Source organism: Salvelinus fontinalis, chromosome 34 (genome assembly GCF_029448725.1).
Source record: "Salvelinus fontinalis isolate EN_2023a chromosome 34, ASM2944872v1, whole genome shotgun sequence".
NCBI classification, from domain to species: domain Eukaryota; kingdom Metazoa; phylum Chordata; class Actinopteri; order Salmoniformes; family Salmonidae; genus Salvelinus; species Salvelinus fontinalis.
This window is the reverse complement of record NC_074698.1, coordinates 27,160,827-27,183,031: the sequence shown is the minus strand read 5'-3', so window position 1 is coordinate 27,183,031 and position 22,205 is coordinate 27,160,827. Positions and strand designations below refer to the sequence as shown.

Genomic DNA, 22,205 nt, shown 5'->3' with positions numbered 1-22,205 from the left:
TATTTAGGTTGGTGCATGGGATTCCTGGCAACTAGCTTATCAGTTAGATTCGGTGGAAATACAATCGAGCCTCAAGGTCATGTTCTTATTGATTCTCACTTTGATATTTTCATATCAAATAAATGAATGCTCTTTTTTATATTTCTAAATGCCGATGACTGGCTATTTAAATATCTGTTCAAGGAAATAGTCACAATGCAAGGTAAGAGGTTGGGTAGACTATACAATGAATATAAATTAACAAATTATTTTGAAATGGATAATACTTTTGTGTGCCATAGTCAGACGGTTATTTATTCGCTTATGCCAAAGACATTCCTGCGCACAAACCTGACAACCACCAAATCAGCGTCATTTCCTTAGACTCAAGAGGAATTAACTCCTCCCCTTCACTTAGCAACCCAGAGCACGTAGCAACAGCTGAGCCAATGCGCTCTACAAGATACGGTCCCTCCGACTGTGGTGCTTGGCAACCCATATAAAACGTGATGACGTCTTCCTCACTGAGCGTATTATGGGATGTGTGGAATTAAACAGCGAGGGCAGTAGAAAGAACAAAAATATATAGCTTATAAACGAGGTTGAAGTAAACATGGAGCTATCGGCTGTTGGAGAGCGTGTCTTCGCTGCGGAGTCCATCAACAAACAACGCATAAGAAGAGTATGCAGTTTATTTTCGTTACACCTCCGCGTTTCTAACAATAATGTATGCTAATCGTGTGTTTGTGCACCATCGTAATGGCATTCTATCGACAATAAGTAGGCCTAATTCTCTCCATATTTGTTGTTATATTGCAGGGTCGAATGGAATACCTTGTGAAATGGAAGGGCTGGTCTAAAAGGTGAGTAGGCTACACTCTGGTTTGGAAGCTGACAGCAGAGCTTCCAGCCTGTCGTTTTATCTCTCGAATGCTTGTTTTTATGTGCACCAACGTGTGCTCATGACATGTTTAGGCCATGTAACCGAGGCTTGTTGATTGCGTAAAGGGCATGGTTTTGGTAACATTCGCGTACTGTGCTTAGGCTATTTTAACACACAAGCACACGACAAGAGTGTTGCTAACATTAGCAGATTGCTACCTCCACATACGTCGCTGTCCGCTAGGCAATGCCAGAATGAAAGCAACGAGATTCTCAGCCGACATTGTTTCATTTGGTGAACGCGTTCGCCACAAATGTGACACTCTTCTTACGCTACCGTATCGTTCTTTTGGATAGATATAGCACCTGGGAACCGGAGGAAAACATTCTAGATGCGCGCCTCTTCGCTGCGTTCGAAGAGAGGTAAGGTTTTGACAGCACAGCAGGCCTCTTCTGGCAGTGCGAATATGTCATCTTGGGCTATCCCCAACAGACGACATACATTTAACATAACTCAAATAAGACTAAATTATTTCGAGCGAGTTACGTTTCATACGAAAATGGTATGTATTTATTTCACAGGGAGCGTGAAAGGGACTTATTTGGGCCTAAGAAGAGGGGACCGAAGCCCGAGACATTTCTGCTGAAGGTGGGGGAATTAAACAGTGACGGTCATGAGTTAGTTAGTCCATATTTCAGTCATATTGCTTTTCTTACTCATCACCTATGTTTTCCGACAATTGAATCATGAGTCTTGTGGTCTGATAGAATGTCAGACTACAAAATGTCTGATATTCAGCTAATAAATAGATGAAAGTGCAACATTGTCTGTTATCTTGCTCTTTATTTTATTTTTTATTTTTTTACCCCTGCTTTAATTTCCGTTTTGATGCTATTGTTCAAGCTCCAAGTTGAAAAAAGTAACACAGGTTTCCAAGTTACAGTGGGAAATAAATGTATGCAAAAGAGTGAATGTTCAAACATTGTTTGAACATTCAATGTTCAACCATTGTCATTACCAACAAAATTTGCATCATTGTAATAACAATTTTGGTGTATGGAAATGGCATGTGGATGAACAATGTCAAATAGGCTATAGGCCTATTTCATTGTTGGAAGATATCTGCAATAATACAGCTTATAAATAACAGGATTTAGCCTTCCAAGTACATGTTTATGAAACCCCATACTTATCTAACTTGACCACCTTTATACAGGCAAAGGAGAAAGCCACAGCAAAGACTTATGAATGCAGAAGAGAAATGCCAAGGGGGATTCGTGTTTCATACCCTGTTCCGACGCCTATGATTACACCGAGAGCTCGAGAGGGACTACGGGCTGTCGTGCCCACAATCTTTCCCCCTAGCACCGTCAACCGAGGAGAGAGTGTGAGGGTCAGACTGCCAGAGAGAAGGTTGCGACCGGCGCCTCTGCCCTCATTCATGGCTGAGGAATTTGTCAACATCCCTAAAAAAAGGGGACCTAAACCCAAGTTCCGTTTAGGACTCAACATGGAGCCAGACAGCTGTCCAACAGAGGAACCCGAGAAGAGGAGTCGGTTAGAGGAGCAGCACGTCCCATACGGTCTGTCTAAAATGTCCAGACATTGTCATCATGAAGGCGAAACATCTGAGAGAAGTGTCATCCAGTTGACACGCAGGTTTCAAGAGGGAACCAGCATTGTGCCAAAATCAAACAACGCTCAAAGACGGGTGGGGACTGTGTCCCATCCTGGCACCCATAGCCATGATGGTAGACTCGTCCATAAGGCTAGACTCGATCACCAGAGCCGCAGGACTTTAGAATGCCCTGGGGGCATGTCTGTCCCCCACACCAAACTGAAGCATTTCTACAGAGCCAGTGACTCTTCTTCATCCATGCACCAGTCTAGCCCCATTGTTGGTGCCAAATTGCCTGCATCGAGGAGTTCTGGAGAGCAGTCAGCAGGGTCTTGGAAGCCACGTCTGGATAATGTTGAGAAGGTGGTGGTAACAGATGTGACAACAAACTTTTTGACAGTCACCATCAAAGAGAGCAGCACAGACAGAGGTTTTTTCAAAGATAAAAGATGAAATAAAGTCAATATCTGCTTCACATAACATGACTAACAATGCAACAGCAATGTGTAAGAAGTTGGTAATAGCTTAATCATGATCATTTGAGATACATTTTTTATAGGCCTAACTATATCCAGAGTTGTATGTTTAATATGTATTATGTCAAAGTATTTAATGTAATAATGACCAAATTAAACATGTCTATATAGTTTATTTGAATATAATTTTTTGGATAACTATTTCGTATTTTAATTTAAACTTTTAAATACATTAAGAGTCTTACATTTCCTCACCTTCTAATGGGGCTATCAATTCAGCCTGGTTTAAATGTGGTAGGCTATGGAGGTATGTAATAGTTGTTATTTAATATAGCATTAAGGACTTTCCCTAACGTTTCATACCATTTTCTGGACACATTTAAAAAATATATTATTTTTTCTTCACATTTTGTATTAACATAATTGCAAGGATAGACATGCATGTAGTCCTACTCTAGTGTAAAGTAGGCCTAATGTTTAAAAAATATTTGGAAATTACCTTCCATAGCATATTCTATGCAATAAATCGAGAATATTCGTGGGAAAATGTATGTCAGATAAGGTTCAATGGACGACCTTGACCTATAGTTAACGATTACCCTAATACACAACTCTGTGCTCCGGTGCAGCAGCCAGTGTAGTTGGAGCTCAGCGGTTGAATTGTTCCCTGGACTCCCTGATGTGTGTCAAATCAGTTCAGCACAGCTGGGACTGGGACTAGCGATATTTTAGTTATGACTTCCACTGAACTGCTTTAGAAAAATGCACGAGCAAAACAAATCAGTTTCCGATGCTGAGTTAATTTGTTTTGGGGTTTGAGGTAATCATTTGTAAAAGGTATTTTGTTGGTTTATTCAAGTAGCCATTTGGGAATTGTTTTGCGCAATATTCAAAATAACCCGTCAATGGATTTTCTTGACAAAACGAATTGTTTGCTTGAAGAAACCTTCGAACAAGATAATTAAATGGGACAATGATTAACTGAGGTTGTGGGTTTCTTCAGGCAAACAACTAGTGGTGTCAATAAAATTTGGGGTTTAAGGACAGGATTAGTCAGAGTTGAACTTTTTGACAGTATCTAAATGGTAGGTTTACTTCAGTTAGGGTAGATAACAATTCATTACCGTTTAGCTCTGAAGCATTGGTCATGGTGCGAGGTCATGAGTTTTGATGATCAATTGTTGCTCGTTAGACCAATTTTGTCCTTTCTAATTATTTGTTCACAATCTAGAGGGATATTCGCATGGGGTCTTGATTAGCAGACAAGGACGTGCATGTATGTGTTCTATATTTGATCACTTTACTTATTATTCTTAGGTCTATTGACAGACTACCGAAAGAAATGGCACACATGTGGCTTCATCTTTTTGATCTTGAATTGGACCACAACCTTTGAATTAAATTAGTCGAACGCTCATTAAAAAAAATACAAAATATCATGTCCAACTGCATCTTAGAAGTATTCCTACTTTTAAAAATGCCAATATCTCATGGCTTCTGCATTGTAGATTTGCTTCGTTATCTATAGCCTAATATAATACAGGTTTTACATTCATGTCAGCCTAACAGTTGACGTTTCTATCTTTTGGAAAATACGAAATATGACTCATCACACACCCTGATGACCCACGCCTCCTTTAATAAACGGAGCTAAAAGACAATCTGCTGGGTTCATTCTCTATATGACTTGCCTAGTTAAATAAAGGTTCAATATTAATACAGTAGGCCACACACCATTTATGTACTGCAATCAATTTCTCTCGCACGCCCGGGACTATAGGCCAACCCATGTGTATGTGCAACGTTATGTCTCCTAATTGTTTTAGGCCTATGTCTTTTGCGACAAGCAATGTATAGACGGTGCCAGACGCACGGCAGTGGGGTAGGCTATATTACAATGCAGGGACCAGAGGCCGCAGGAGTCTCATTACAGGTGGTTGCCGTCGGGGACCGTTTTAGCCAGCCATGGGTTGGTCCTGGGCAGGAGGGCCATGATCGTTCAAAAGGTGCAGATGAAACGCGGATGCTGCTGGATGTGTGTGACGATGGGACGTCTGTGTAGCATATTTGACTATTTTCATAAGATGTGGTCGTGCCTTGATATGGGATGGGGTGCTTGCCCTTGCAGGTACGGCAGTAACCCTCAAGACTGGGTGGAGTGTCACAGACTATGTTGCCAATAAACCTATGAGCTTTTTATTTTATTATTCACGATTTTAATATGTATTATTCAATAGGAGTTATAATATCGCTACTAGGTTACATTTACATTTTGCATGATTTTGTAACTTTTTTAAGGGGTTCACATTAAAGAAAAATATTACTTTGGTCAATTACCATAATGCGTCTTATGGAGAGATGATGTAACAAAATGTAAATGACATGCCTGCAGGGAGACAGAAATATTAGAGTGCTGGAGCTGAGCTAGAGGCTGACTGTGACCTTAAATAATCTCTGGCATTTCTAACACTCTGGCCCATCATTTTAATTGGGGACCCCAAACGAGCCCGTTTTATTGCTTGAGGCCCCCATTATTAGCCAGATAATGATACTTTTGCGAAGAAAAAAAACAAGTTATGCAGGCAAAAATGGATCAGCCCTTCTGGCATTTGCCCGAAATGCCAGATGACTAGTCTGCCCCTATGGGACACTGAACCACTAGCCTTCTGTAGAATTCAGTCAGTCTGGGAGCTGAATGCCACTCGGACTAGAGGGTTATTCTCTCTCTTTTTTTTTTAGATTAACAAAGTGTCCATTCATGTTGCTCTCCCCAGGGAACTGGGCTCTGGCCTCCGAACACGTGACACAAACAGACCAACCTGAGAGCGCGTGTGAAAATGAACCTGGCTGTGACAACAGCGCGAGCCTCTCAACTGCCATTGACAGTTACAAGGCCTTCCCTTACAGCTGAATTCTGATATAGGATTGAAAATAATAGTTATTCCTGGGTATAGTTCGGAATACTTTTTATAGACTAAATTAAAATAGTGTAGGTTAAGAAATACATACATTATTAGTGTTTAAAATGAATAAAAGGTGCCCTATTTTAACTCTTAGCAGTTTTTAAAATCTAGCCTATAGACTATGTTATTACTACACAGTAGGCCTATGTCTGTTAAATTTCCACCTGGTTGAGGAAAGGACATATCCTTTCGTAAGCCCATACCCTAGCAGTGGACTTTCCCCGCAGCTGAGAAAACATCTGCCTAAATTCTCCATATGAGTGCAATTTACCAAACCACATTCCCATCAAAATGCATAAGCCTTTGATCTCGCACCACCGGAGGGGGGCAACCAAGTCCTGTGAACAACCAACAGTATTATACACATGTGGTTGCTGGATAACCCCGCAAGATGTCGCCATGGACTTGACTTGCACCTTTTGTTGCTTGGGCGCAGAAGGATTGTTATTTTGTTCACAGGTTTTAACCCTCATTAACGTTAAACCGAGACGCGCATACCCTGCATTTTCCAGATGTGCATTACATGTACACGGCCACTAGATAGAGCCCAAGTATCAAAAATACGTTGTGCCTTTTTCAGTTCTTGGCCTGGGCCTGTTCCTAGTTGGATACAACCGGGAATGGATTTCGTCATCATTACCGTTATTCGCCCTCCCCACCTCCTTCACCCCCAATCACCACCCAAACTATACTATCTGTGGCCGTTAGCCCTACCATTCGTTTTATAGAACCAAGCCTATCATTACAAAATGCGATTTCAATTATCTATATATATACAAAAAACATCGTATTATTTTGTTAATTTATTTTATGAGTTATTTACTTATATAGGCCAATGTTTAGGGGTTGAATGTGCAAATATAAAGTGTTCGGAAAATACGTATCAATACTAGCCTGCATAAATAAAAGGCTTCTAAATAAGAAGTAATTGGCATTTGTCGGCATTTATTTCCCAAAGTTTCATGAAGGCTCCAATTATCCAGGTGTGGAAAAGCTGTGAGTCGCGCAGTGCACTTGGAGGTGACAGATGGCTGGAGCCAGTACTGCGGATCGTCTTTTCACTGAACTGACCTAAAACAAAAGCTAAAAGAGATTGAACGCGTATTAAGTACTCAGTCGTGTGGGAACGCAGGCCTAACTAATGCGATAAAAAAAATGTAATTACGTTTTGGTCAAGCTTTTTGGATTATTGGACCCACAGGCTATTCCGATTGATTGATTGCCTATACCTACAATTTACCACAAATAGCCTACATGTTGTTTTATCCATCTTACACAACTTCTATCATTAAATTATGTAACGACAAATGCAAATTACCGCTTTTGAAACGGTTTCGATTTACAAATCTTTGGGCTTGGTAATTACGCGATTGATTGAATTTATTTGACAAGTTGTACAAGACATACATAAGGGCGCTCCAGCTAGTGACGCCTCCACATACAATTTAAGAAAATCATCAAGGATAACACAGTTAAACTTAACAGCTTATTTCCATTGTGGTCCAACGGTAATGATGACGAAATCCATTCCCGGTTGTATCAACCATCATCATCCTCACACATACACACAGAGACACATAGCGAGGACATCCATTTTCTACCAACGCTGTCAGGGGGCTAGGGTGGACATTACTACTCATACAATGCAGCCGCAGCGTCAGTCACAGGCGTCCACAGATGTTGCTAAGAGAGCATCTCAGTGAGCTAGCAGAAGGATTGGAGCGGAACATTGGTGATGTCTTCTCACCAAGTTGATTTTGGATTCTATTTTTATTCCTATATTTGGTGGTTGCAATGTCGCCAACTCTAAGTCTGATTTTCATGTATGTACTGTTCCTGTGCTGTTTGTCTCCCTGCGCGGCAGACCTATGCAACTGGACTGGAAGGTGAGGGATTATGCTTTTTTTTAGTAGCCAGAATTCCAAAGTGGTATTTGACTTTGGGATTGCGTTTAGCCGTTCTAAAAACATTGTTGTCTAAATATTTATGATTATTATCTGTTTATACCAATATCCTAATGGTTTTCAGGTAATTGTGTATTCATATTGTTGCATATTATTGCAACAACAAGCAATAATATGCAATAGCACTACTTGCAGTTATCCTATCAAAATGGGTTTTGCCAAAACAATAAATGTTTTAACACTTGGATTGAGGGGGGTAATATACATATTCTCTGTGATTATAGGCTAATCTCTCTTCTCGTCGTATATTATTTTCTGACCTGCATTGTTTTCTGAGTGAGTGTGCCCATTTGAACCCTTCTCCTTCTTGGATTGCAGTGGTTTGGCGCGTGAGGCTGAGGCTAACTCGCGGACTGTGCAGCAGGTGCGGCTGCGTTGCACGGAGGGTTCGGTGGAGTGGGTCTACCCGGGCCAGGCGCTTCGGGTCGTCCTGGAACCCAACCTGTCCTCTGCGCGCCACACAACGGTCTGTATCAAACCGTTCCGCAGCTTCAACGGCGCCAGCGTCTACATCGAGCGGGCTGGGGAACTGGACCTGTTGATGACGGATGGAGGGCGGCCGGAGCAGGTGTTCTGTTTCCGGTCGGACGGACCTCAGAAGCCAGCCATCTTCCTCCTGGCAAACCCGCAGAGGGATATCATCCAACGCGCAGTAGGCTTCAGATATGAGTTGCTGGGCAATCGGACCACTGCGCCCAACCTCGGCCAAAGTGTGTTGCAGGGTGAGTATTTGACAGTGGTGGAAAAATTACCCAATTGTCAGATTTGAGTAAAAGTAAAGATTCCTTAATATAAAATTACTATAGTAAAAGAGGAAGTCACCTAGTAAAATACTACTTGAGTAAAAGTCTAAAAGTATTTGGATTTAAATTTACTTAAATATCAAAAGTAAATGTAATTGCAAAACTATACTTAAGCGTAAAAAGTAAAGTAAAAGTTTAAATAATAAAACATTGCTTATGTTTTAAGCAAACCAGACGGCACAAGCTTATTTATCGATAGAGCACACTAACACGCAGACATCATTTACAAACGAAGCATTTGTGTTTAGTTAGTCTGCCAGATCAGAGGCAGTAGGGATGAACAGGGATGTTCTCTTGATAAGTGCGTGTATTGGACCATTTTACTGTCCTGCTAACCATTCAAAATGTAACGTATACTTTTGGGTGTCAGGGAAATGTAAGGAGTAAAAAGTACATTATTTTATTTAGGAATGTATTGAAGTAAAAGTAAAAGTAGTCAAAAATTTAAAGTACAGTACAGATACCACAAAAAACGACCTAAGTAGTAGGCTACGTTAAATTATTCGAATTTAAGAACTTTGCACCGCTGACATTTGGAGATAATACGAATTCTCTATTTGTATACTATGGTGATAAGATGTTAATTTGACACTTTTGTTGGAGTTGCAATCCCAATTGTAAATAGACCTAATAATTTATTGATATAAAAGAAATGATGTATGTTTTGTCAGTTGTATTGGTGTCAAAAAAGAACATTGCAGTGAAGAATGAAAGTGTCAACAAGTATCCTTAATGCAAATCATCATGCCTTCAGTTGTTTTGAAGTGTTTTTTACTTTAGACCCATCTTCTTGATTCATTTAACCATTTCCAAGCAAGTGCATCAATAATAAAACACTGATACATTCTAACTTAATCATAGAAGACAATAAACTCCTAGCATCACAGCACATGGCACAAGAGGTGGGCTCATTCACTGTTTGGGTGGAGGGGTGTGCTGGGGAGACTGAGGCCCAAAGAAATCAGTCAATTATCCAATTAAAGACCAAATCCAATCTTGCCTGGTCTAGGAAGCAGCTGCTGACCGGTCTGTTGTTTTGTCTGGTGGTCTCATTTCCACCGGAGGGACAAAGCCAGGGAGCAGGGACCAGGGTGGCGGAGGGCCATTGGCCCCCGGGTATCTCAATGGAGACAGCAGATACTTGTTGGATTCTACAGATGCCTCACATCTGTGTGTGTGTGTGTGGGCCTGTCTCAATGGGGTGATGTCATTCTCCTGTCCTGATGATGTGATGTCTGTCTGTCTGAGTCCTTCTCTCCCAATATTGACGGAGTGGAGGAGTTCAGTGGAGAATACCAGTGATTGGGGTCACCAGTCTGGGGTCATTCAATTAGACCGCTAAACAATAGAAGTCAAACATGGAGGTCGAGACTCATCAATGCTTTTGATTTGTGTGGGTAGTGCTAGTATGGTGGAGGAGATGTGAATGGAGTAGAGACACATGCCAGACATTCCTCCATCTGACCCCTTGGCTTGTTGTCTGGATGAACTGATGAGGGATGGATGGATGGACAGATGGAGCTGCTGGTATGTGTGTGTCAATGGAGTGGCAAGCTGTCTGTAATCCTCATCCATCAATCAGTTGTCTCAAGCCCAGCCATCACAGTAGGGTGTTGGGTGTGGTCTGAAGTGTTGAAAGTGGACCCTCACAGTAGGGTGTTGGGTGTGGTCTGAAGTGTTGAAAGTGGACCCTCACAGTAGGGTGTTAGTTGTGGTCTGAAGTGTTGAAAGTGGACCCTCACAGTAGGGTGTTGGGTGGGGTTTGAAGTGTTGAAAGTGGACCCTCACAGTAGGTTGATAGTGTCCAGTAAGATGATCACTATAAAAAGTGTAGATGATGATGGTTAATATGAGAGAAAGAGAGAAATGGGTGGTGATGCAGAGTATGGAGTCGGCCGAGAGAGAGAGAGATTGTGGAGCGAGAGAGAGAGAATGATTAGAGAGAGAGTTGTGAGAAGACAAGTGAATTGAAAGGATGTGCATTGGTGCTTCACAGGGTGATGTGTGTCCCTTTCCTCTGCATAGACACACACTCTTTCTCTAAACTTCTCTCTCTCCTCCCACAGCTAGCTGCCGTCCCTGCAATGACACAGAGCTCCTCCTGGCCATCTGCAGCAGTGACTTTGGTATGTATCAATAGAACATAAATAATTCATTATTGTTCTTATTTACAAATCTAGATACTATATCAAACATTTATAAAAACGGTGAACAGCTATAGCTTTTGACTCGTTGTGTTTTATCTCCTTAGTTCTCTATAGATCCATGTAGCCAATCTGTCCCCTCATCAGCTGGGTATCACCACTAATTTATGCTACAAAGGCCTGGGGTGGAGTGAGTGAGTGGGTGTTGGAAAGGAGATTTTGTGTCTGTGTGGATGTGGATGTGTTGGGGGGGGGTAGTGGGCCTGATCTGTTCCGAGTGAACAGCTTCTGTAGCTGGGCAGAGGGGCTTGACAGATGTGAGGGCTGAGGCTGCACAATGGGAGACCCATTGGCTTAAGGCTGCAACAGAGCAGAAGCAATAGTACCATTGAGTCCACCTTATTTATAGGCTGACTCCCGTGCCCTGATCTCACAAATCGCCATCATCGACTTTTTGATGAGAGAAAATAGCTGGCTAATGAAAGTGTAAATAGCCACAGAGAGTGAAAGGAGGGAATGGAGGGATTTCTGTGGAGTGAGTGGGGGATGTGGAGACAGAGGTGTGAGTGGGGGATGTGGAGGCTGAGAGGAGGGAGAGTGAGTGGGCGATGTGGAGGCTGAGAAGAGGGAGAGTGAGTGGGGGATGTGGAGGCTGAGAAGAGGGAGAGTGAGTGGGCGATGTGGAGGCTGAGAGGAGGGAGAGTGAGTGGGCGATGTGGAGGCTGAGAAGAGGGAGAGTGAGTGGGCGATGTGGAGGCTGAGAAGAGGGAGAGTGAGTGGGCGATGTGGAGGCTGAGAAGAGGGAGAGTGAGTGGGCGATGTGGAGGCTGAGAAGAGGGAGTGTGAGTGGGCGATGTGGAGGCTGAGAAGAGGGAGTGTGAGTGGGCGATGTGGAGGCTGAGAAGAGGGAGGGAGAGTGAGTGGGGGATGTGGAGGCCGAGAAGAGGGAGAGTGAGTGGGGGATGTGGAGACTGAGGGGTGAGAGTGAGTGGGGGATGTGGAGACTGAGGAGTGAGAGGGGGATGTGGAGACTGAGGAGGGAGAGTGAGTGGGGGATGTGGAGACTGAGGAGGGAGAGTGAGTGGGGGATGTGGAGACTGAGGAGGGAGAGTGAGTGGGGGATGTGGAGACTGAGGAGTGAGAGTGAGTGGGGGATGTGGAGACTGAGGGGTGAGAGTGAGTGGGGGATGTGGAGACTGAGGAGTGAGAGTGAGTGGGGGATGTGGAGACTGAGGAGTGAGAGTGTGTGGGGGATGTGGAGACAGAGAGGAGTGAGAGAGTGTGGGGGATGTGGAGACTGAGGAGTGAGAGTGTGTGGGGGATGTGGAGACTGAGGAGTGAGAGTGAGTGGGGGATGTGGAGACTGAGGAGTGAGAGTGAGTGGGGGATGTGGAGACTGAGGAAGGAGTGCGAGTGAGTGGGGAATGTGGAGAATGAGGAGTGCGAGTGAGTGGGGGATGTGGAGACTGAGGAGTGAGAGTGTGTGGGGGATGTGGAGACTGAGGAGTGAGAGTGAGTGGGGGATGTGGAGACTGAGAGTGGGGAATGTGGAGACAGAGAAGAGGGAGAGTGAGAGGGGGATGTGGAGACAGAGAGGAGGGAGAGTGAGTGGGGGATGTGGAGACAAAGAGGAGGGAGAGAGTGGGGTATGTGGAGACAGAGAAGAGGGAGAGTGAGAGGGGGATGTGGAGACAGAGAGGAGGGAGAGAGTGGGGTATGTGGAGACAGAAGAGGGAGAGTGAGTGGGGGATGTGGAGACAGAGAGGAGTGAGAGTGAGTGGGGGATGTGGAGACAGAGAGGAGTGAGAGTGAGTGGGGGATGTGGAGACAAAGAGGAGGGAGAGTGAGTGGGGGATGTGGAGACAGAGAGGAGTGAGAGAGTGTGGGGGATGTGGAGACAGAGAGGAGTGAGAGTGAATGGGGGATGTGGAGAAAGAGAGGAGTGAGAGTGAGTGGGGGATGTGGAGACTAAGAGTGGAGTTTTTGGAGGGAAGATTTTAATCCTTTTTCCACTCATACTCACACAGCAAGATCCTGTTAACTTTTTAATTTCCCTCTTGGCCGCTTTAAAAAAACACGTTATTGAAATGCACACAACAATTTAGATCAGCTGAATCATACTGTATTGGTGGCTGTTTAATTGATACATTTCTCATCTTTCTGTTCATATTAATTGGTTTTCATTACAATAAAACATAAACATAAATGATTGGGATGACTGAAAACAGTCTCTAATGTTAGTCCCCTCCTCTGCCCCTCCAGTGGTTCGCGGCTCCATCAGGAGCGTATCCCACAATGCTGAGCGGCAGACATCGTTGGTGGAGGTCTCAGAGGGGAGGGTGTACCGGCAGCGTAGCGGGGTGTTTGAGCGCCACACTGGCACCATAGGGGTTCCCGGTTCCAGTTCCTCATGGCACGGTCACATCCACACACTGTTACAGTGTCACGTAAAGCCTGGGGGCGGAGAGTTCCTATTCACAGGGACAGAACACTTTGGGGAGGCCTGGCTGGGTTGTGCCCCCCGCTATAAAGACTTCATGTCCCTCTACCAATCAGCTTGGGCGGCTCGCCAGAACCCCTGTGAGTTCCCGCTGGACTGAGGGTGTGTCCCATTTCCTAGTGGTGATCCATGAGCCCTTTGACCTGTAGGTAGGGTTTATTTTCTTAAATGGAACACATTGAGTCTCTTCTTTCTACCCCAGTTGGCATGGTAGAGATGATGTCGCCATGGCAGCAAGCGAGCGAGATGAGTTCCTCACGACCACAGCGGTTTGAGAGATGTTGTCCCTTCTACTCCTCCTGATTCTATACCGCTCACAACACCAGCAGGGACAAATCTGTTGGAGCACTTGTAGAGCACAAGGAGTACAAGGCCCAGGGCAGGGGCCCACAGGGGACCCATCCAGGCAGCACTAGAGGGGCCCCTGCCGGCCCCAGCAGGGAAAGGCTTAGAGAGCCTGGCCCTTTGTCTCTCTTCTCAACGCCCACAGCTCCCAGAGACTAAAAATGGTTAGACTGCTGCTTCACGCTTTGTCTCTCCCCACACCAACTGCTGCTCACTTCAGGGTCTCGGCGTGAGGTGTCCTCTGAACTACTGTGGCAGGAAATCATATGAATTTAATGTCTGATTGTTGTTAGAGGTTTTATGTGGTCTTGTTTATTCCTTTGTACAATACGTTTTGAAATATGTTATTGTAATGTAAATTAAATGTTGTGTAAATTCACAAGGATTTGATTATTTACATATTGATTGTATCATTCTGGTTTTATTACAGGGTATGGATGATGCTGCAGTGAAGGTGCAAACCCTCAGTTTGATTACCATTTATTGCCAAATATATAAGCAATGTTTGTGGGGATTTCTTGTGTACTTTTTTGACTGACTTGAAATGCACTTTCAAGCAATTACTTAAACTTTTGAACAAGAGATTTATTTTGTTCTTCATAACATTCTTTATTGTGGTTCTTGAGCGTTATGAGAAAATATTTGTTGAAAATAGCTCCTCCTGTAGGAAATAATGATCATGAATATTTGCATTACAATTTTCTGCAACGCATTTAAATGACAAAAACATCTATTGCACTAATGTATCTATTGTCTATTAAAACAATACTGTTAAACATGTGGTACAGATGCATTTTTCATTTCACTCATTGAGCTTTTGGCATTAAGCGTTAGACAACCGTAAGCATTAGAGGGAGAGTTTGAAAGATGAGGGGATGTCAACCCCAAACCCCCTCACCTCTGCCCCCCAACCACCAGGCCTCCCCTCAGTGTTAGCCTGGGCGTGGCAGTCCCTCCTGCTCTATTGTGGGTAGTCAGTGGACTGAGTGACGCAGACAGAGTGGGGTTTTACAGAGCTGCTGGGATAGTGAATGAAGAAGACCATTTTTCTTCAGCTTTAAGATTGATTATATGTCTCAGACCCTCTGTCCTTCATCAGCCACATTCAACAGACCTGTGCTTTAGATGGAAGCAGTGGGATTTAGACTCACGTCTCAGAAGAGGCTGGAGACAAAACTCTAGGCACTATAACATATTGTATCACATTAGTATTGCCAGTCTTGCTAGCTCAGCAAACTGTGGACCAGACAGACAGATAGAAAGCTGAGGTGATGAATGTGGGAGTCTTTATTAGACTGCAGAGGTACATAGTTTGGGCTCTTTCTCTTAGCAATCTCAGCAGTGTTGAAGGTGGAATTTTTTAGATAAGAGTTAATAAATACTTAATAGATAGTTAATGGCCAATGTTCAAGGAGCTTATTAATATGGCCTCAAATAACCCTAGTGATAGAAAACGATCCATTTAAAATCTGAATTTTAAAAGTATTACAACCTGCGTCTGAATGCAAATTCTTAATATAGATTTGTATTTAGTCTATCCAGTCCATCTAGCTGTGGTCTATAGAGTGTTTCACAACAGAGACATGAACAGTGAAGTCCAGAGACATGAGCCCCTCCTAAAGACCAGCATCTAAAAGCACAAGGCTTTTGTGTCTTTTGATATATCTGGTATGGAATAGGCTTAAATGGGATGTTATACCCCCATCCATATGCAACACAGTGCATAATCTCTGTTTTATAGGGGAATGGGAGTTTAGAGCCAACTGTCCAACAAGTTTCTACTTTGGCCCTTTTCCACTGCATCCTATACCGGCCTAATTATATGCAGTGCTAATGTTAATGGAATAACTCAGCGTAAAATGATATACAAATGGCTAAGATGGGGACAGAAAATGAGTAGGCTGAATCAGTCTATGCTTTTGGGGCTGTTGCTCCCCGATCACAGCCTGGGAAGCAGAGTGAGCAGAGGTGGGAGGGGGTCTTTTCGGGCCCCAAAAATCTAAGTTCCCTCCCCTTGCCCCTCCGCCAAAAAGATGGAACAATTCATTGACTTTTAAAGCGACTCCTTTTTATGCCTATTCCACACGTCTACTTGGCTGAGCAGGATTCACAAATTGCTGTGTTGAACGTTTTATTGGGACTAAATAGCTGCCAATGAAAGTGTAAATGACTGTGGGCTGAATGGGGCCCCCACAATGGGCCCACGGTGACAAGGCCCTGACAGACATAATGATCATTGTCACAGACGCTGTTAGCCAGGAACCACTGGGCCTCATGATTTCAAGGGGGCAATTTCAAGCCATTAGACCGGTCACTTTATCCACCAAGATCAACTCTATCTCCTCTATCTTTTAACCCTTTCTCTTTCTTTCTTTCGTTCTTTCTTTCTTTCTTTCTTTTTTTCTTTCTTTCATCCTATCTCTGTTCTCTTTCTCTTCTCTTTCTATCTCCTCTTAATATCTCTGTTCTCTTTCTATCTCCTCTTTCTATCTCTGTTTTCTTTCTATCTCTCTCCTCTTTCTATCTCTTTTCTCTTTCTATCGCTGTTCTCTTTCTCTTTCTCTTCTCTTTCTATCTCTGTTCTCATTCTCTTCTCTTTCTATCTCTTTTTTCTTTCTATCTCTCTCCTCTTTCTATCTCTCTTCTCTTTCTATCTCTGTTTTCTTTCTATCTCTCTCCTCTTTCTATCTCTTTTCTCTTTCTATCTCTGTTCTCTTTCTCTTCTCTTTCTATCTCTCTCCTCTTTCTATCTCTTTTCTCTTTCTATCACTGTTCTCTTTCTCTTCTCTTTCTATCTCTGTTCTCTTTCTATCGCCTCTTAATATCTCTGTTCTCTTTCTATCTCCTCTTTCTATCACTGTTCTTGTAACAGTCCTGACCTATTTATGTTAGTTTTTATGTGTTTTTGGTCAGGGCATGTGTTTTGGGTGGGCAGTCTATGTTACCTGTTTCTATGTTGGTTTCGGTTTGCCTGGTATGGCTCTTGATTAGAGGCAGGTGGTTTGCATTTTCCTCTAATCAAGAGTCATATTTAGGTAGGGCATTATCACTGTGTGTTTGTGGGTGATTGTCTCCTGTGATGTTTTCGTGTTGTCGATGTATTCACTTTTGGAGCTGTTTGGCTGTTCGTATGTTTCGATGTCCGTTCCTGTTCGTGAGTTTACGTTTGTCCATGTAAGTTTATGTTCAGGTTCCGTTTTACGTCGTTTTTGTTATTTTGTAGTTTGAAAGTGTTTTGTTTAGTTTTCGTGTTGCCATCTGCATCGTTGTCAAAAGTAAAGTAAAGATGGCATATTTCCCAGACTCCGCATTTTGGTCAGAAGATCCTTCTCTCCTCACCTCTTCCGAGGATGAGGAGAGCGACAGCTTTGACAGAATCACCCACCAAAATACAGAGACCAAGCGGTATGGGAAAAATGCTCGACGGAGCAACAAGGACTTTTGGACTTGGGAGGAGATCCTGTCTGGTAGAGGACCCTGGGCGCAAACTGGAGGAAATCGCTGCTCTCGTGAGAAGAGTGAGGCAGCCACAGCCCAGGAGCGCTGGTATAAGGAGGCAGCTAGGAGATGTGGATGGAAGCCGGAGATTCAAGCTCGTAACCGGAATTATGAGGGGACACGTCTTGCACGGAAGCCCGAAAAGCCCGTGAGTAACTCCCAAAAATTTCTTGGGGGGGGGCTAAGGGGTTGTGGGCCAAGGGCAGGTAGGAGACCTGCGCCCACTTCCCAGGCTAACCGTGGAGAGCGGGAGTACGGGCAGACACCGTGTTACGCAGTAGAGCGCACGGTGTCTCCTGTACGTGTGCATAGCCCAGTGCGGGTTATTCCACCTCCCCGCACTGGTAGGGCTAGATTGGGCATTGAGCCAGGTGTCATGAGGCCGGCTCAACGCGTCTGGTCTCCAGTGCGTCTCCTCGGGCCGGCATACATGGCACCTGCCTTACGCATGGTTTCCCCGGTTCGCCTGCATAGCCCAGTGCGGGCTATTCCACCTCGCCGCACTGGCAGGGCGACCGGGAGCATTCAACCAGGTAAGGTTGGGCAGGCTCAATGCTCAAGAGAGCCAGTACGCCTGCACGGTCTGGTATTTCCGGCGCCACCTCCCCGCCCCAGCCTAGTACCTACAGTGCCTATATTACGCACTAGGCTACCAGTGCATTTCCAGAGCCCTGTTCCTCCTCCACGCACTCTCCCTATAGTGCGTGTATCCAGTTCGGTGCCTCCAGTTCCGGCCCCACGCACTAAGCCACCTGTGCGTCTCCCAAGTCCTGTACACACTGTCACTTCTCCCCGTACTAGTCCTGAGGTGCGTGCCCTCAGCCAGGTGCCACCAGTGCCGGTACCACGCACCAGGTATAGAGTACGCTTTGAGAGTTCAGTGTGCCCTGTCTCTGCTCCCCGCACTAGTAGGAAGGTGCTTATCATTAGCACGGTGCCTCCAGTTCCGGCACCACGCACCAGGTCTACAGTGCGCCATATCCGGCCAGAGCCATCCGTCTCCCCAGCGCCATCTGAGCCATCCGTCTCCCCAGCGCCATCTGAGCCATCCGTCTCCCCAGCGCCATCTGAGCCATCTGTCTCCCCAGCGCCATCTGAGCCATCTGTCTCCCCAGCGCCATCTGAGCCATCCGTCTCCCCAGCGCCATCTGAGCCGCCCGTCTGCCAGGAGCCTGCAAAGCCGCCCGTCTGCCATGAGCCTACAGAGCCGTCAGCCAGACAGGAGCCGCTAGAGCCATCAGCCAGACAGGAGCCGCTAGAGCCGTCAGCCAGACAGGAGCCGCTAGAGCCGTCAGCCAGACAGGAGCCGCCAGAGCCGTCAGCCAGACAGGATCTGCCAGAGCCGCCAACCAGACAGGATCTGCCAGAGCCGCCAACCAGACAGGATCTGCCAGAGCCGCCAACCAGACAGGATCTGCCAGAGCCGCTAACCAGACAGGATCTGCCAGAGCCGTCAGTGAGCCATGAGCAGCCAGAGCCGTCAGTGAGCCATGAGCAGCCAGAGCCGTCAGTGAGCCATGAGCAGCCAGAGCCGTCAGTGAGCCATGAGCAGCCAGAGCCGTCAGAGAGCCATGAGCAGCCAGAGCCGTCAGAGCGCCATGAGCGTCGTGAGCCGTCAGCCTGCCATGAGCGTCGAGAGCCGTCAGCCTGCCATGAGCGTCGAGAGCCGTCAGCCTGCCATGAGCGTCGAGAGCCGTCAGCCTGCCATGAGCGTCGAGAGCCGTCAGCCTGCCATGAGCGTCGAGAGCCGTCAGCCTGCCATGAGCGTCGAGAGCCGTCAGCCTGCCATGAGCGTAGAGAGCCGTCAGTCTGCCATGAGCGTCGAGAGCCGTCAGCCAGCATGGACCTGCCAGAGCCGTCCAAACAGGACCTGCCAGAGTCCTTCAGCCGGGATCTGCCCCTTGTCCCGGTGTTGCCCCTTGTCCCGGTGTTGCCCCTTGTCCCGGTGCTGCCCCTTGTCCCGGTGCTGCCCCTTGTCCCGGTGCTGCCCCTTGTCCCGGTGCTGCCCCTTGTCCCGGTGCTGCCCCTTGTCCCGGTGCTGCCCCTTGTCCCGGTGCTGCCCCTTGTCCCGGTGCTGCCCCTTGTCCCGGTGCTGCCCCTTGTCCCGGTGCTGCCCCTTGTCCCGGTGCTGCCCCTTGTCCCGGTGCTGCCCCTTGTCCCGGTGCTGCCCCTTGTCCCGGTGCTGCCCCTTGTCCCGGTGCTGCCCCTTGTCCCGGTGCTGCCCCTTGTCCCGGTGCTGCCCCTTGTCCCGGTGCTGCCCCTTGTCCCGGTGCTGCCCCTTGTCCCGGTGCTGCCCCTTGTCCCGGTGCTGCCCCTTGTCCCGGTGCTGCCCCTTGTCCCGGTGCTGCCCCTTGTCCCGGTGCTGCCCCTTGTTCCGGTGCTAGCTGATTATTTAGGGGAAGGTAATGTTTGGGTGGTCAGTGGTAGGGGTAGACAGAAGAGGGGAGTGACTATGGTGGTATGGGGACAGCGTCCGGAACCGGAACCACCACCGTGGTCAACTGCCCACCCGGACCCTCCCCTGGACTTTGTGCTGGTGCGCCCGGCGTTCGCACCTTGGGGGGGGGGTACTGTAACAGTCCTGACCTATTTATGTTAGTTTTTATGTGTTTTTGGTCAGGGCATGTGTTTTGGGTGGGCAGTCTATGTTACCTGTTTCTATGTTGGTTTCGGTTTGCCTGGTATGGCTCTTGATTAGAGGCAGGTGGTTTGCATTTTCCTCTAATCAAGAGTCATATTTAGGTAGGGCATTATCACTGTGTGTTTGTGGGTGATTGTCTCCTGTGATGTTTTCGTGTTGTCGATGTATTCACTTTTGGAGCTGTTTGGCTGTTCGTATGTTTCGATGTCCGTTCCTGTTCGTGAGTTTACGTTTGTCCATGTAAGTTTATGTTCAGGTTCCGTTTTACGTCGTTTTTGTTATTTTGTAGTTTGAAAGTGTTTTGTTTAGTTTTCGTGTTGCCATCTGCATCGTTGTCAAAAGTAAAATAAAGATGGCATATTTCCCAGACTCCGCATTTTGGTCAGAAGATCCTTCTCTCCTCACCTCTTCCGAGGATGAGGAGAGCGACAGCTATGACAGTTCTCTTTCTCTCCTCTTTCTATCACTGTTCTCTTTCTATCTTCTCTTTCTATCTCTCTCCTCTTTCTATCTGTTCTCTTTCGCTTCTCTTTCTATCGCTGTTCTCTTTCTATCTTCTCTTTCTACCTCCTCTTTCTTTCGCTGTTCTCTTTCTCTTCTCTTTCTGTCGCTGTTCTCTTTCTATCTCCTCTTAATATCTCTCTCCTCTTTCTATTGCTGTTCTCTTTCGCTTCTCTTTCTATCTCTCTCCTCTTTCTATCTGTTCTCTTTCGCTTCTCTTTCTATCGCTGTTCTCTTTCTATCTTCTCTTTCTACCTCCTCTTTCTTTCGCTGTTCTCTTTCTCTTCTCTTTCTGTCGCTGTTCTCTTTCTATCTCCTCTTAATATCTCTCTCCTCTTTCTATTGCTGTTCTCTTTCGCTTCTCTTTCTATCTCTGTTCTCTTTCTATCTCTCTCTTTCTATCTCTGTTCTCTTTCTATCTCTCCTCTTTCTTTATATCTATCTTCTCTTTCCATCTCTCTTCTATTTCTTTCTGTCTCTCTTCTCTTATCCTTCCGGTTCGTCCAGTTATTGTCAAACTTAGTTTCTTCGTGAGGTTTTGATCATAATAACTCCTGATACTATAATCCACTAGGCTTCCTCTCTTCACTATTTTTTGCTTTCTCTCACTTTCCTCTTTCTTCTCCTCCCACTTGATGAGGTTAAGGTTAAACCTATAAGATTAACCTGCTAAAATCCACTGTTTGCTGTTCGCCAACTCAGGCAGGACATTTGTCTTAGAAAAGCACCCTTGAAAAACCCTAAATGGCATAGCGTTTTAACCAACATTTTAAATACTATTAAATGCAAAACTGTGGTGTGAAAAAAATATGAACCCCTCTCAACTCTAACTCATATCTCCTAAAGTCTCCAAAAAAGTATATTTTCAAACCCAGATCTCCCTCACCAAGTCACCATTGTCCTCCTGAGGGGCGTACCATATCAAATTTCCGAGCTGAATATTGTCTACTCTCCGGGGCTTTGAGGTCACACAATTCCCATCTTTGGGAATTCTCCAGCCGGACTCTGAGGGAACGACGTCCCGGGGTTTTCCAGGAGCGCCTGGAAGCGGGAGGCCGTGAGCCCCTCGGATGGTGTGCCGGCAGGAGTCCCCTCCATCTGGGGGGTAATTGGTTTACCCCGCCGCCTGGCCAGCTTTCCCATGTGGGCCACTGCTGTGGGGAGGCCCGGGGTACAATGTGGAAACAGCATGAGACCCTCCAGGCCAGCCTTTAACTGGGTCTCCTTTACAGGCTATAGGACCAGGAGCATGGGAGCACAACGCTCATGCCAGAGATGGACCCTGTGGTTTTGAAAAGGTCCTTCATTATTTTGCCGTCTGTTGTTCGCGTTTGAACTGAGTGTTTTGGTAATTGACTTATGGGGAAAGTTTATTTTTTATTTTTTATATCCCCGCTGATTCATAAGGTAATGAGATGGAGAGTTGGGCCAAAGTTTTACAAAGTGGTGAAGCCCTCCATACACAAAACACCTGGTTGGAAATTCAGTTGGCTTTTCCACATTCTTTTCTACAAAATGTTCTGCATTTGGGCATTCTTTTGTTGGTCTTCTTTAAGGGAATACTGAAATTGAGTCTCAGTATCTGACAGTGATAACCACATTTCCACTATTCCTGGGTGTTTGCAATAGTCAGTCCTCGACACAAGCTGTTCTGTGCTGATAATAACTTGACTGATATACACTGAGTGTACAAAACATTAAGAACACCTTTCTAATATTGAGTTGTACCCCCCTTTGCCCTCAGAACTGCCTCAATTTGTCGGGGCATGGACTCTACAAGGTGTCGAAAGCGTTCCACAAGGATACTGGCCCATGTTGACTCCAATGGTTCCCACAGTTGAGTCAAGTTGGCCGGATGTCCTTTGGGTGGTGGACCATTCTTGATACACA

General features: G+C 45.7%; 1 protein-coding gene across 3 annotated transcripts; it reads left to right on the top strand.

Annotated features, from left to right (window-relative positions):
- Positions 1 to 415: 415 nt before the first annotated feature.
- Positions 416 to 14,451, top strand: LOC129833645 (meteorin-like protein). 3 transcript variants are annotated; one of them, XM_055898352.1, is made up of 5 exons: positions 416 to 661; positions 799 to 842; positions 8,202 to 8,605; positions 10,753 to 10,812; positions 13,093 to 14,451. In XM_055898352.1, exons 1-5 carry the CDS (start codon positions 593 to 595, stop codon positions 13,428 to 13,430), a joined length of 915 nt encoding a protein of 304 aa, XP_055754327.1. In that variant the 5' UTR covers positions 416 to 592; the 3' UTR covers positions 13,431 to 14,451. The 3 variants fall into 3 exon arrangements, with proteins under 3 accessions (XP_055754327.1, XP_055754326.1, XP_055754328.1); XM_055898351.1 differs by lacking the exons at positions 8,202 to 8,605; positions 10,753 to 10,812; positions 13,093 to 14,451 and adding exons at positions 1,219 to 1,284; positions 1,444 to 1,510; positions 2,079 to 3,131 and having other exon boundaries at positions 421 to 661; XM_055898353.1 differs by lacking the exons at positions 416 to 661; positions 799 to 842 and adding an exon at positions 2,936 to 7,805.
- Positions 14,452 to 22,205: the final 7,754 nt, after the last annotated feature.